Source organism: Mirounga angustirostris, unplaced genomic scaffold, assembly GCF_029215605.1.
Source record: "Mirounga angustirostris isolate CCGP_5_RB_7025 unplaced genomic scaffold, mMirAng1.0.hap1 SCAF_4, whole genome shotgun sequence".
NCBI lineage: Eukaryota > Metazoa > Chordata > Mammalia > Carnivora > Phocidae > Mirounga > Mirounga angustirostris.
Window position 1 is genome coordinate 170,178,611 of NW_026991712.1, and position 13,507 is coordinate 170,192,117.

Genomic DNA, 13,507 nt, shown 5'->3' on the forward strand with positions numbered 1-13,507 from the left:
CCAGTGACAAAACCGGCCCCTTCCCTTCAGCTCTGCTATCTCACCCACATCAAAGCCTCGCCAAGACTGAGAATGTCCATGGTGAGAAACTGTCTTAAGATGAAAATGGAATCAAGTCCAGCTGGTCTTAAATTCTGCTGAGTCATGGGCCCCTTTAAGAATCTGACATATATTCTGGTCCCTGTAACCAGAAAAAACTCACCTTTGCTCAGTCACACACAGACTAAAAACCTTGTTTTAATTCTCCCTTCAAGTAATGAAAAATAGCTTTACACTGAAAAACAGTGTAAGGACTCACTCTGGGTCACATGACAGAATCTGGGCTAGAAGCCAAGCCTCCAGCAGCAGCAGTAAGAGAGGCCTGTCCCCCAGGGAAAGGCCAGAGGGAAGAGAAGACACAGGTGGAGTAAATAGTTTTAATGTGTAACAGTAGGCCAACCGGGGAAGATAAGACACCCCCCACAAGGCCCCAGCCCTTCTCCCATGATGCCCTGGGACCAGTGTGCCTGAGCCAGTCCCGTGCCTGCCCCAGCCCTGAGGCCCCCAAGTCCCAGGGGAGGGTAGGAAAAGAAGGTGGATGGCTGGGGGCTCAGCCCCAAGAGTTCAGGGAGGCAAACACAGGGCCTAGTTGAATTTGGCCTTGGAAAAATCCATCTCAGGATGCTGATCCATGAACCTGGGGAGGGAAAGTAGGAAGAAGGTAAAACAGGCCGTCCCCTTCCGCAAAGTTAGCCCCTTTCTCCCAGCCCCCCAACATCAGGTCTAATTTCTTTAGAACCCTGAGCAACTTGGAGCCAGGCCAGGCAGTGGTAGGGCCTCAGGGTCTTCCTGTAGGAGGCAATGACTGCTTGTGTTATCCCTTCCTACCCCGAGGTGCCTTTGCCCTCAAGATGACCTTGGAAAGTGATTAAGGTAGGCAAGCTGAAGCTATAAATCCATAAACTTGGCTGGCTCATCCCGGAAGGGGCAAGGCAGCTCCTGTGTCCTCAGTGACCCACTCACTGCTGTCACCCAGGTCCAGGCCCAACACCCACCTTCCCCAACCCCCCCCCCCCCCCAATCTCTGCATTACTCACTTCTTCAGAATCTCCTGCTTTTTCTGCTCATCCGAGGTGGGCAGCCCCATGGACTTCTGCCTCTGGTCGTACATCATCTTTTCCACCATGCTGCGGGTCTCACTGTCCAGGTCTGACAGCTAAGGGCAGGCGGTAACGAGAATAGGTGAATTCTGGAGCCAACTATGCCCTCATCTCCCAGCTGAAGCCCCCCTACAACCAGCCAGGGCTCACCTTGGAGTTCTCAGGGTTGATCTTCTTGGTATTGATTTCAGGGTCACTGGACACCAAGCGGCTCCACCACTCCATCTTGTTGATCTGTGAGGAAGGGAACCACCAGGGGCTGGGAAGTAGCTCCCTCTGTGCCCTAGGATCCACCCCTCACCCTTTCCAGAACCCAACTCACTCCCATCCACATCCTGTGCGGGGACCTAGGGTGCAGATGGGCAAGGCCTCTGCCCTCCCCAGTGACTGGGGAAAACGGATGAGACCGTTACAAATCAGCATCATCGGGGCAAAAATAAAACACAGAGGGAGCTATTCATCCAGGGTGGAGTGCGAGAAGTTAAGAGTGGCACCTGGGCTGGGCCTGAGGGACACACAGTACACCTGATGAAAAAGCAAGACAGGGATTTCAGCTGGGAGGAGGAGCAAGTACAAGGGCAGAGGTGAGGGAGAGGCAGGTAGGCTAGGACAGGCCTTAGGTGCCAGGGGAAGCCTTCCTTGGACCCATGGCACTTAAGAGAGAGACTTCTTTACATTACATGCATTGCCCCGTCTCTCTGAGGGAATGAACAGAGGCTTTCTGAGGGCAACTCTCTACATTTTGTCCATTGCCTTCTCACCAGTACTTAGAACACCCTCTGGCATGTAGCAGGTATCCCCGTATCTGCTGAACTGAAAGCATGTACAAACCACAGGAAGATGCTTCAGTACCAAAGACCTTCCATCTTAATTCCATCCCTACCTAGAAGGAGGAGCCTGGTAAATCTCTTAAGTTGCCCTTTTCCTGACTCTAAAATGGGACAGACCTACATTAAAAATCTGGTGCAGATTAAGCACGTCCGCTAGACCCCTGGCAATGGTCCCCGAGTGAATGAGCAGACACCTCCCTCCTTTCTCCATCAAGACGCAGGCCAGAAGGCCGCGGTGCTCACACCTTCTCCAGATGCACTGTCACCACCTTGCCGTCCTCGATGAGCCACGAGCTCTCCTCCACCTTCACCTCGTTGTAGAGCTCCCCGTCAATGACTGCCGGTTGCCCCTTGAGCCCCACCCGGAGGTGCCGCCGATGGATGTCCACCACCACATCCTTCCCCTTCAGCCGGAAGTTCACACGGAAGGGCAATGCCAGCTGCATGGGGCAGGAGAAGTCAGAGGGAGCCCCAGGCTGGCTCCCTAACCTCCTAACCCTAGCCCCGGCCACTTACGTCCAGCTCTGACAAGGTCTGGGTCCAGCGGTAATTGGGCAAGTCGGCCCCGTTGCCAAGGTTGGGCTTCAGTTTCCCTTTGTCTTTCTCGTCCTCCTCCTCCTCCTCGTCCTCCTCAGCCTCCTGCTCACAGTTAGGGTGCTCAGCTACTTACCTGACAGGCACAGACTGCACCCCACTGAGCCGGGCCCAGGGCTGGCACTGGGCATACAGCCGCAAGATGAAACAGACCCAGTCCCTGCCCGCTCCATGGCCCCCTGGGAGCCACAGGTTAAAAAAATGGTTCTGATCTCTGCCTGAGAGGAGCAGCATACCATGTGACAAAGGACACAGCTGGGGAACAGTGACAGTCAGAGATGGACCCACAGAACCTAGCTGGGGATCCAAGCCAAGGGACTTGGAAAGAAAGTCCAGCACAGAACAGAAGGTCACAAGGTAGCCATGCGCATGGTTGTTCTACAATAAAACCAGACTGCCAACGATCAATTTTCTTCTTCTGTGTCTGTAGGGCTGAGACCCCTAGTGTCAGACCAGAAACTCTGGAAAGCCAAACGAATGTCCCAAGGATTGTTTGGGAAGCTGGATTTGAGTCAGAGGGAGGAGCCCTGAGGGGCACATCCCCCAGATGTGTCAGAGTAGCCCAACACACAGGGCCAGGCTGGGCCCATAGACCCTGGCCCACCTGAATGACACCTAGCCAGGCACTGCCCTCTCTGGCTCTTGGGCTTTCCTACCAAGGCTTTAAGGCCAGCGGGTGGTTTTTTTAAAACCTGATCCTGTTGTCCGATGTCTATGAGTGGGATCTTGAACTTTGGGGAGGATCCCCACAGCTAAGGGAGAGGGCAGAGGGGGAGGCACTCTAGAGACAGACAAAGGCTAGAAGGTCCCTGGAAGTTCTCAAGCCCTGACTAGTCTCAGGCACCCCCAGTCCATCTCACCTGCTTCCCCGGTGAGCCAAGGCTGCCATTCTTGAGCTGGGCCTCATGATTCTCTGCATCTTTTTTCTGTGGCAAAGGGCACAGCAGTCGGCAAGAGCATCCTCGCTGCCAGTGCCAACAGGGATGGGGATTGGGGTGGGCGAGCCCGCTCTTACCTGGTCAATCTCCAGCTGCAGCCTCTCTGCCTCCTCATCAGTCAGCTCCTTGATCTGGGGCCCAGAGGTCTCGGACTTGGCCTCCTCGGCCAGCCGGGCTGCCCGCTCCGCCCTCTCCCGCCGCTCAGTCTCCTGCCGAGCTCTCTTCTCCTGCCGGGCCTTCTGTGCCAGCTGGTTATGGTGGTTGAAGGTCTGTGTGATGAGCTGGGGAAGGGAGAAAAGGCGGTAAGGCACTGGGGCGGTGGCCAGTGTCCCAAGGCTTGGAGTCCAGTCCACCTCTATGTGCTGGGTGCCTGGGCACGGCACTGTACTCAGAACCTCAGGTCCTCATCTATAAAACGGGGATCACGCTGTACACAGCCATCGCAGAGCTATAATGAGAACACCTGCAAAGTACCTAGTGGGATAAACAGTGGCTATTTAAAACAACAGTCGAGGGGCGCTAGGGTGGCTCAGTTGGTTAAGCATCTGCCTTCGGCTCAGGTCATGATCCCGGGGTCCTGGGATCGAGCCCCACATCGGGCTCCCTGCTCGGCAGGAAGCCTGCTTCTCCCTCTCCCTCTCCCCCTGCTTGTGTTCCTTCTCTCGTGCTCTGTCAAATAAATAAATAAAATCTTAAGAAAAAAAAAAAAGTCTAGTGACTCAAAACACAGAAGTGAAGCCGGACAAGCTGAGTTCTCACCCAGGCTGTCACACACTAGCTACCGTATTTTTGGCAAAGGACTTAACCTGTAAGAGCTTCAGATTCCTCACCTGTGAGGATGAATCTCTATACCTCACAGGGTTGTTGTGCTCAGAGTCCTTCCCTACAGAGCAGAACTGTTAGAAGCCGAACGCCAGCCTCCAGCCAAGAGGACTCCCCTGAGCTCGCAGGCCTGCACTGCCCAGCTCCTGACTGATCTCTTCCCCACGCATACCCGTCTCCAAAACAGCAGACCCAGCCGTGCCGCCTCAGCACCACGCCCGGAACTGCCAGGTTAGCAGGGAGCCGGAGAGAGCTTTCTTGAGGGAAGAGGCTAGACTCCGCTCCTCAGCCTGCAAGCTATCAACGTCAAGTCCCTCCTCTTCCACTGCGCCTCCCTAGGACGCTTCCAACCCACATCCTGCTGGCTGGCCTCCCTGCTGCCCAGCAGCTACCACTGTCACTAGCTGACTGTGTGGCCTTGGACAAGGGAACGACTCTGACACCTTGTAAGCCCTATTTTCTCACCTGTCACGAGGATCGAACACAACAGACACTTACACAAATCACAGCCACATACAAAGTGTTAGCTTCCCAACACCCCTTGCCTGACGCAGGCTAACCCAGTGTCAGCTGGTTAGTGGTGGGGACAAGCATATTCTCCACTATAAAAACAATGGGAGAGATGGCTCACCTGTTTATACCAGTAGGTCTCCGAATGTGGTTCCCCACACCTACAGCACCAGCATCATCCAGAATTTGCTAGGAACGCTAAACTTCGACCCCACTCGACCTACTGAATCAGACATTCTGGGCTGGGGTTCAGCAGCCTGTATTTTTTTTTTTTTTTTTAAGATTTGAGAGAGCGCACGTCAGCACACGTGAGTGCGGGGGGGGGGGGGGGGGAGATGGACAGAGGGAGAGAATCCTGAAGCAGACTCCCCGCTGAGCACGGAACCCCATGCAGGGCTCCATCCCAGGACCCTGAGATTCTGACCTGAGCCGAAATCAAGAGTTGGCCAGGCCGCTTACTGACTGAGCCACCAAGGGGCCCCAGCAGTCTGTATTTTTAACAAGCCCTCCTGCCCAATTCTCAAGAAGACCAGAGAGTCACACCTAGATGGGAGTTCCCAGACTACTCCTTCTACCTGTGTGACCCTGAGGTCATCACTCTGTGCTCCTATTTCATTATTTTCAAAAGCAATCTTGCATAAGCTGTTCTTTGCCTCGAATGTCCTTGTCCCTACCCCCAGGTCACCCAGCAATCTCCTGCTCATCCTCTAGAACCAGCTCCAGTGTCTCTGGAGCTTCACCTCTTTACCTTCAGCAGGCCCAGGAACACATCCAACTCAGGAAACCCAACCGTGTCAGCCCACACACCTGGAAGAGACCTTGCAGGGCACTCAGCACATGATCAGTGGTCAATTTACCATCTTCCAAACATCTCTGAGCCAGAGCAGGAGGGAGGGAAGGGTCTGTAAGAGCTGAGAGGCTTACGTGGGGCTCAGGGTCACCAAAGTCACCCATGGGCTCCTGGACCTAGGTTCTGGCAAACGTCCCATGGCTTCTCATTCATTTGATGCCAATTCCTCCTGCTACCTCGGAACTCCCAACCTCATGCCACACTGCGGTAGTTCCATACTCTATAAGGCTAAAGGCACCAAAAGCATCCCCCAAACCAAATGGGTTAACAAAATGGGGTTTCAGTGAAAGAGAAGTGAGTCATCTGCAGGCCATTCTGCTGTCAGTAGAATCAGTCATGAGACAATTACGCCAGCAGAAGCTGTTCCACCACAGGGCCTTGGTCCCAAATCCCTAATCGGGAAGACCTTGAACTCAAGCCATTTGCCAACCAGTGGCCAAGGGGAGGCGGGAGCAGGGCCCTCCCCTCTCCCAGCTCCAGTGAATCATGTTACATCCCATTTGTCCTGTTCCTTCCTAGCTCCTGGAGGTTAGGTGAGGGCAGAGCTGAACCACCAGGCACAGTCAAGGCCAATCACAGCAGCCTCTGACCCCTCCTCCCAATCTCCTCCTACCAGCTTTACCCAGGCCCAGTCCCAGGCAGAGACCCCTGGGGGTGTGTAGCCTACTCTGTGGTGCCAACCAGCAGGCTGTCACAGAGCCAAGCATCTGTCACTGGACACATCTTCAGGAACCACAGCTCAGCAGAGTGGGAAAGGGATGAGGACAGTTGCGCTAGTTCTAGAAGACAGGCCCCAGATTCTTAAGTGGGCATACCTGAAGAGAGGCTTTCCCTGACCTAGGCTGGGTGATCGGGGAGTAAAGAGTGGTTCCCACCAGCCTGGCCAGGAGAGACACCGAGAGGTATTTAACCTGAACATGGCAGGCGCTTGGAGGGGTGGGGTGTGTGTAACCCAACACATCTGAGAGAGAAAACACGCTCCTGTTCTAGAACTTCATTTAAATGAAATCATTCAATAAGTACTTGTAAGTGTGTGTCTTCCTTTAAAAGGCTGAACAATATTCCATTAGATACACTGTAAGTATATATGAGACTCTTTACTCCTCCACCAATGGGTGCTTGGACCGCCTCCAGCTTTTGGCTCTGTGCACAGTGCTGCTGTGAACATGGGTGTACAAATCTCTCAACAACCTGCTTTCAATTCTTTTGGGTATGTACCTAGAAGCGGGATTGCTGGACCATACAGTAGTTCTATTTTTAATTTTTTGAGAAAGTGCCATGCTGTTTCCCACAGCAGCTGCACCATTTTATATTCCCATCAACAATGCACAAATGTGCCAATTTCTCCGCACCCTCGCCACACTTGGGAGTTTTCTGGTTTTTTATAGAAGCCATCCTAATGGGCGTGAGGTGGTATTTCAGCATGGTTTGATTTGTATTTCTCTGATTAGTGATGTTGAGCATCTTTTATAATAAAAAATTTTTAAAGAGCCACAATAATTCACTTTTATCAGAAATACCTGAAGATTACCCTTTTTGCCACAACCCTGTAAGCAATGGTTTTTGTGGGTCTTTTCTTTTTACACTTTCGTCAGTTTGGCAGGAAAAAAAGGACATCTCACTGTTTATTTCTCCTAGCTTTCCTAGATAACTAGTGAAGTTAGACATCTTTTCATATGCTCTTTGGATCTGCTCTTCTTGGAATTGCCTATTTTTCTGTTTATCATTTTCTTGTCAATTTACAAGTTCCTGCATATTAAATTAGTCATTAAATTTTCTGTCCTCTGCACTGAACACTTCTTCTAAATCTACTGTTTTCCAATGAACTTTAGATGTCTCTTTTGCCAGACACACAGTTTTCAATGATTGAAGAGGCAAAAAGCTACCTTTTCTTTTATAGCTCCCAGGTTTCTAATCTTGCAAGGCCTCCCCCACACAAGATCATATGGTTTCCTAGCTTTCCTTAGCAGACTCTTCTTGGTCTTCAATTTATTTTTACATATGAGTAAGACAGATGGTATACTTGTGGTTCTTTACAGATAAATAGCCAGTTGTAGGAGCAATGACTTATTCAATCATTGCCTACAGAACTGAATTACTACATCAGGCGCGTACTGAATTCTCATGTGCTAGACTTTTTCTGGGTTCTCTGTTCTGCTTCACTGTTCCATTTGTCTCTTCCTATGTCAGTAATTTGATTTGATCATTATGGCTTTCCTCAAAACCACAATCCCTTATCCATAATTCCTAGCCCCAAAAGCTATAAAAATTATAAAACTGTTTTTGAACTTATAAGTTTGTGGAATGAAGGTATTTATAGACTTCATATCTCCCACTTGGTATGAATATTGATAGACATTTCTCTACAGAACTACTAATGCTTCATTACAGGATGCTGCTCCTAACTCACACAGCATACGTTACACACATTACTACGCTCTAACAAACTCCCGTATGTATAGTATATGCACCGTATCACCTCCTAAAATCCAAAGAATTCGAAATCCCAAAACACATCTGCCTAAGAGGTTCAAAAAAAGGACCACAGGGGCACGTGGGTGGCTCAGTCGCTTAAGCAGCTGCCTTTGGCTCAGGTCATGATCCCAGGGTCCTAGGATTGAGCCTGCTTCTCCCTCTCCCTCTCCCTGCCACTCCCCCTGCTTGTGCTCTCTCTCTCTCCCCCTCTCTGTCAAATAAATAAAATCTTAAAAAAAAAAAAAAAAGAACTTGGGGCACCTGGGTGGCTCAGTTGGTTGGGCGTCAACTCTTGATTTCAGCTCAGGTCATGATTTTGGGGTCATGGGATCAAGTCCCAAATCAGGTTCCCCACTCAGCAGGGAGTCTGCTTTTCTACCTCTTCCTCTCCCTCTGTCCCTCCCCTCATGAGCTCTCTCTCTCAAATAAATAAATCTTAAAAAAAAAAACAATGTTTTTTGTTTCCACCATGAATTTGTATTCTCAAACGTCAGCCACTTCATCTACGTGACCTCTTTTTATCCTCACAACAGCCCTATGCAATAAGGATTAAGACCCCTTTACAGGTACGAAAAAATGAAGCTCAGAGAAAAAATGATTCACCCAATGCCACACAGTTGCTAGGGGGTGGGGGGTTGGTGAAAGACCAGGGACTGGGATTCCAGCTCACATGTGCCTGACTCCAGAGCCCATGCTCCTAACCATGCACTTGAAAATGATGTATCTGGTGACCTGCACACAGTAGGCACTCAATATCAAAGTTACTGTGTTACAAATGGAGACCAGGTGGGAAGGCTGGACAGGTTTCTGCCTGCCCACAGGTTTGACCAATCTCCTGGGGAAGAGCTTTGTTTCTAAAGGTCAGTAAGTCCACATTCTTCCATTCTGCAGACATGTAGATTTAAAGAACCAGAGAACTAGTGGGAAATCAACCAAGCCACACAGCTGGTCCAAGATCCCAGGACTCTCCACTCCCAGGCTAGTGTGTCTATGACAGAGTAGCCTCAGATCATGGTGGGATGCATGCATGGGAGAGCATTCCAGCTTGGCAAACCCCTGAAGCCACAGAAGGCAGTTTGCAAAATGCCTCCTTGTTACTATGTCTCAAGTGAAAACAAGTATCAAGGTCCTAAAAATCACTGTTCAATGAGGTAACCTTTTCATGACTTACCAATCTTCAAAAATACAATTACAACCTAAGGAATCAAAAGAAAGTTCAAGGTCTCAGAGCCTGTAGCACAAATACAATTCCCAAATCTGTGAATTTTGGGTCACAGTGTCTGGGAATACTGGGATTGGCTGGCTTTAAGTTTTTCTGTATTTGTTTTCTAAGTTCAATTTCTAACATTTCCCCACTCTCATCTCCAGCTAGGTAATCAGATAAAACCTCCTTGATGGAAAAGGAACCAAGAAGAGTGGTGTCAGGGGCAGAAGGCAGTTTTACAACAGACTTTGGTTCCCATCCTGGCTCTTCTACAACTTAGCTCAAGACTTTGGACAAAGTCTCACTGCCTGGGTAGCACAGTCAGTTAAGCATCTACTCTTGGTTTCAGCTCAAGTTGTGATCTCAGGGTTGTGAGATCGAGCCCAGTGTCGGGCTCCGTGCTCAGCTTGGAGTCTGCTTAAGACTCTCTCTCTGGGATCCGAAGGGGTACGTGCACCCCGATGTTTATAGCAGCAATGTCCACAATAGCCAAACTGTGGAAAGAGCCAAGATGTCCATCGACAGATGAATGGATAAAGAAGATGTGGTATATATATACAATGGAATATTATGCAGCCATCAAAAGGAATGAGATCTTGCCATTTGCAACGACGTGGATGGAACTGGAGGGTATTATGTTGAGTGAAATAAGTCAAACAGAGAAAGACATGTATCATATGATCTCACTGATATGAGGAATTCTTAATCTCAGGAAACAAACTGAGTGTTGTTGGAGTGGGGGGTGGGGTGGGAGGGATGGGGTGACTGGGTGATAGACACTGGGGAGGGTATGTGCTCTGGTAAGCGCTGTGAATTGTGCAAGACTGTTGAATCTCAGATCTGTACCTCTGAAACAAATAATGCAATATATGTTAAGAAAAAAAAAAGAAGAAGGTAGCGGGAGGGGAAGAATGAAGCAGGGGAAATCGGAGGGGTAGACGAACCATGAGAGACGATGGACTCTGAAAAACAAACAGGGTTCTAGAGGGGAGGGGGATGGGAGGATGGGTTAGCCTGGTGGTGGGTATTTAGGAGGGCACATTCTGCATGGAGCACTGGGTGTTATGCACAAACAATGAATCATGGAACACTTCATCTAAAACTAATGATGTAATGTATGGGGATTAACATAAGAATAAAAAAAAAAAAAGACTCTCCCTCTGGGCACCTGGGTGGCTCAGATGGTTAAGCGTCTGTCTTCGGCTCAGGTCATGATCCCAGGGTCCTGGGATCGAGTCCCACATCGGGCTCCCTGCTCCTTGGGTGCCTGCTTCTCCCTCTGCTTCTCTGTCTCTCATGAATAAATAAAATCTTAAAAAAAAAAAAAAAAAAAAAAAGACTCTCCCTCTGCCCTTCCTCCCCAGCTCATGCATGTGCATGCGTGCACACCCACGGTCTCTCAAATAAATAAACAAATAAATCTTAAAAAAAAAACACCACCACTTTGGACAAAGTGTCAAACACTTTGAGCCAATTTCCTCATTTGCAAAATGGGAATAGTAACACCTGCCCTTCTTAAGCTGCTGAAGGATCACGGGAAACAGGGGTAGATAAAGCACCTGGCAAGGAGAGGGGCTTCAATACATGAAACAGTTCGCTTCCCTTCCCCGACTCTTTGCCCTTGGCATTTTACTTCTGCTGAAGGGTATTAGGCCAAAGGAAGATCAGGTGAACCTTCCTTCTGAAGAAACAGAGGTTCCAAAGGGACAGCAGTCCCCAACACTCACCTTCTCTGCCATCCCCTCTTCTCCTCCAACAAAAAAGTCTGTTTTGCGTCGAAGGAAGCTGAAGAAAGTGTTCACAAGCTGAAAGACAGAAGGAGACCGAAGCTGTGGAGATGCCGCACTGGGAGCCCCTCAACTGCAGAGAAATCAGATTCTAGTCCAGGAGGGAGCTTGAGACTGCACTGTTTCACCCTGAACCTCTCATCTGAGGAGACAGCCTCCCCAACAGGCCCTACCTTAGTCACTTCCACTAGGAAGCCTATCCTAACCTTATTTAGATTGCCTGAGAGGCAGATTTCTCATTTCTCCTCTATATGTGTACGTGCATTTCACATTCCTGAGGCTCTCAAAACAGCTTAAGGATATAGAACACTCCTCTGCATCCAGGGCTTGAAATACCTAGGCCCAGCTTTCCTTCCAGATAGTAAAAAGTCCATCCAGACTGGCACTGGCTGAGTTACTAGGGCAGAGTCGAAAAGAGGGGAGCAAATGAAGCCACTTCAAAGGGTAAAATCAACTAACTGGCAGGTATACCAGAGTATCCAAGTGGTTAAGCACATGGGTTTGAGTATCAGACTGATATATATTAGCTCTCATCTTGGAGAAGTTTCTTAACTCTAAAACAGAAGTAGCAGCAAGACCTATTTCTAGGAACCTAGTGAGGATCAAATGAGATACCAGAGGTGAGGGCCTTAGCAGTGTCTGGCCCAGAGCAAGAGACCTCCTGCCAGAGTGAACTCCTCACACGTAGGTATCAAGAACTATGGCTTATTCATCCCCAAAGCTTGGCACCAGATCTGGCTCAGTGTATATGCTCAGTAAAACTAATGAATGGAAAGATCTACTGGTGACCTAGAGTTAGCATATACAAGCCCTTTTATTTGACCAAATGAGTGGTTTTAAGGCTGATGTTAGAACTTATCTTCATGGTTTGAGTTTCTACTTCTTGAGTTTCTACTAGATATTTTTTTGATTCACTCAAAAATGCACTCCCAAATCCAATTTGGGGTCAACAATTTAGGAGGATGGGGAAGGGAACCTTTACACACACGCAAATTAGTAACTCTCTTCCCACCTCAAAGGGCTTGGGAGTCCTTGGTCTCCACCGGTACCTGGGTAAGAAAATGGGAATGGAAAGCTCAAAGAAAACTTGTTCCCAGTGAGACAAAGAATCAGCAATGGACTGTGGAAAGCAGATGGGCCTAAGGAATCTCGTCCTAAGTCAGGAACCTGTTGGGTGATTTGGGGCAAGTTCCTTTGGTTTCTTTTCAGAATGAGAGTTCTGGAACTGATCTTGATAGGCTTTTCTACTTCTAACTTTCCATGTTTTGGGTCCAAAAAACCAACTCCAGAATCTATACCAGTTGGTCTGTGTTATTGCGTGGTCAGCATGCATGAATTATGCTTTTGAAAAGCTCCTTCTACGCTCCATCAGGGTAAGGACAGACTTCTGCTCACATCTATATACCCAGGACCCAGTCCGGTGAGTGTCTGGCACACATCACTCAACAAGTATTTGTTGAATGAACAAACCTGATTATTGAGAATTCCTTACTGTCCTTCGGGTCAAGACACTACTCTCCTCACTGCTCAGAAAATAAGGGACTCGTAACTCTGTCTCAAAGACAAAGGAACCGAGGCTTGCAGACGTGGAAAGGTCCCTTGTGGGTAGGTGGTGGAAACGAATTGTGAACCCAGGCTTCCTAGTCCCCATTCAAGGCCTGAAAGAACCACGTGCTAACATCACCACCACCCCCACCTCCACCCCCACCCACACACATTCGTCAGCTCGGTCCAGGTCTGGTAGATGCAAATCCCAAAGTCTGGGAGGGTTCATCGTTAAGAACTGCTCTTCGCCGGCGGCCATCAGAGGGGCAAACGAGGCCGGAAGCATGTGTGAGACTGGGGGACCGGCTACGCGGGGAGCTGCGGGTTTTCCAGGGCCGCGTTCGGAGACGCAGGAGTTGCTAAGACAGGAACTAGTGAGCGGCGCCGGGGGCCCGGGACAGAAACGAATGGGGCCTGAAGTGCGGTGGGGAGGCCAGGCCGGAAGCTGGGACATGGTGAGAATGGAGGGGGAATCCCAAGAACCCGCGAGGCCCGGGGGTGGATCTCGGCCCCCGAAGACAGGGAAGCGGAGTGAGCGTGGCTAGGGCCGCGCTGGTGGGCGAGCGCCGCAGGACCAGGCCAGGCCGACGCCGCGCGGGCCGTTACCTCCTGCACGCCGCCCTCGTGCTGCTGCGCCATGGCCAGCAACATGCCGTCGAACCGCTCCTCCTCCTGCTCTCCGCCCATCACGCCTGCCCCTAGCCACACTCCGAGATCCGAGCTCCTCACTCGCGTCCCGCGCTCCCCCTGCTCCTTCGAGTAGTGTCGGGCCCAACAGCTCCAGTCGTCCGCCTACCGCAGCGGAGCCGGAAA

General features: G+C 50.1%; 1 protein-coding gene across 1 annotated transcript; it reads right to left on the minus strand.

The window, feature by feature from the left end:
* Positions 1 to 402: 402 nt before the first annotated feature.
* On the minus strand, positions 403 to 13,507 carry NUDC (nuclear distribution C, dynein complex regulator). Its single transcript, XM_045898353.2, has 9 exons — positions 13,301 to 13,507; positions 11,090 to 11,167; positions 3,579 to 3,782; positions 3,424 to 3,489; positions 2,486 to 2,608; positions 2,215 to 2,409; positions 1,290 to 1,373; positions 1,077 to 1,195; positions 403 to 676 (listed from the first exon to the last, which is right to left on the minus strand). Exons 1-9 carry the CDS (start codon positions 13,379 to 13,381, stop codon positions 625 to 627), a joined length of 1,002 nt encoding a protein of 333 aa, XP_045754309.1. The 5' UTR covers positions 13,382 to 13,507; the 3' UTR covers positions 403 to 624.

What these genes read in the sequence shown, in the direction of transcription:
- NUDC (XM_045898353.2), bottom strand. Translation starts at nt 13,381, where the DNA reads ATGGGCGGAGAGCAGGAGGAGGAGCGGTTCGACGGCATGTTGCTGGCC. An exon ending in AAGAGGGGATGGCAGAGAAG is followed by an intron (nt 3,783 to 11,089) that starts GTGAGTGTTGGG and finishes TCCCTTCCCCAG; the next exon opens with CTCATCACACAGACCTTCAA. An exon ending in AGACCTTGTCAGAGCTGGAC is followed by an intron (nt 2,410 to 2,485) that starts GTAAGTGGCCGG and finishes TGCCCCATGCAG; the next exon opens with CTGGCATTGCCCTTCCGTGT.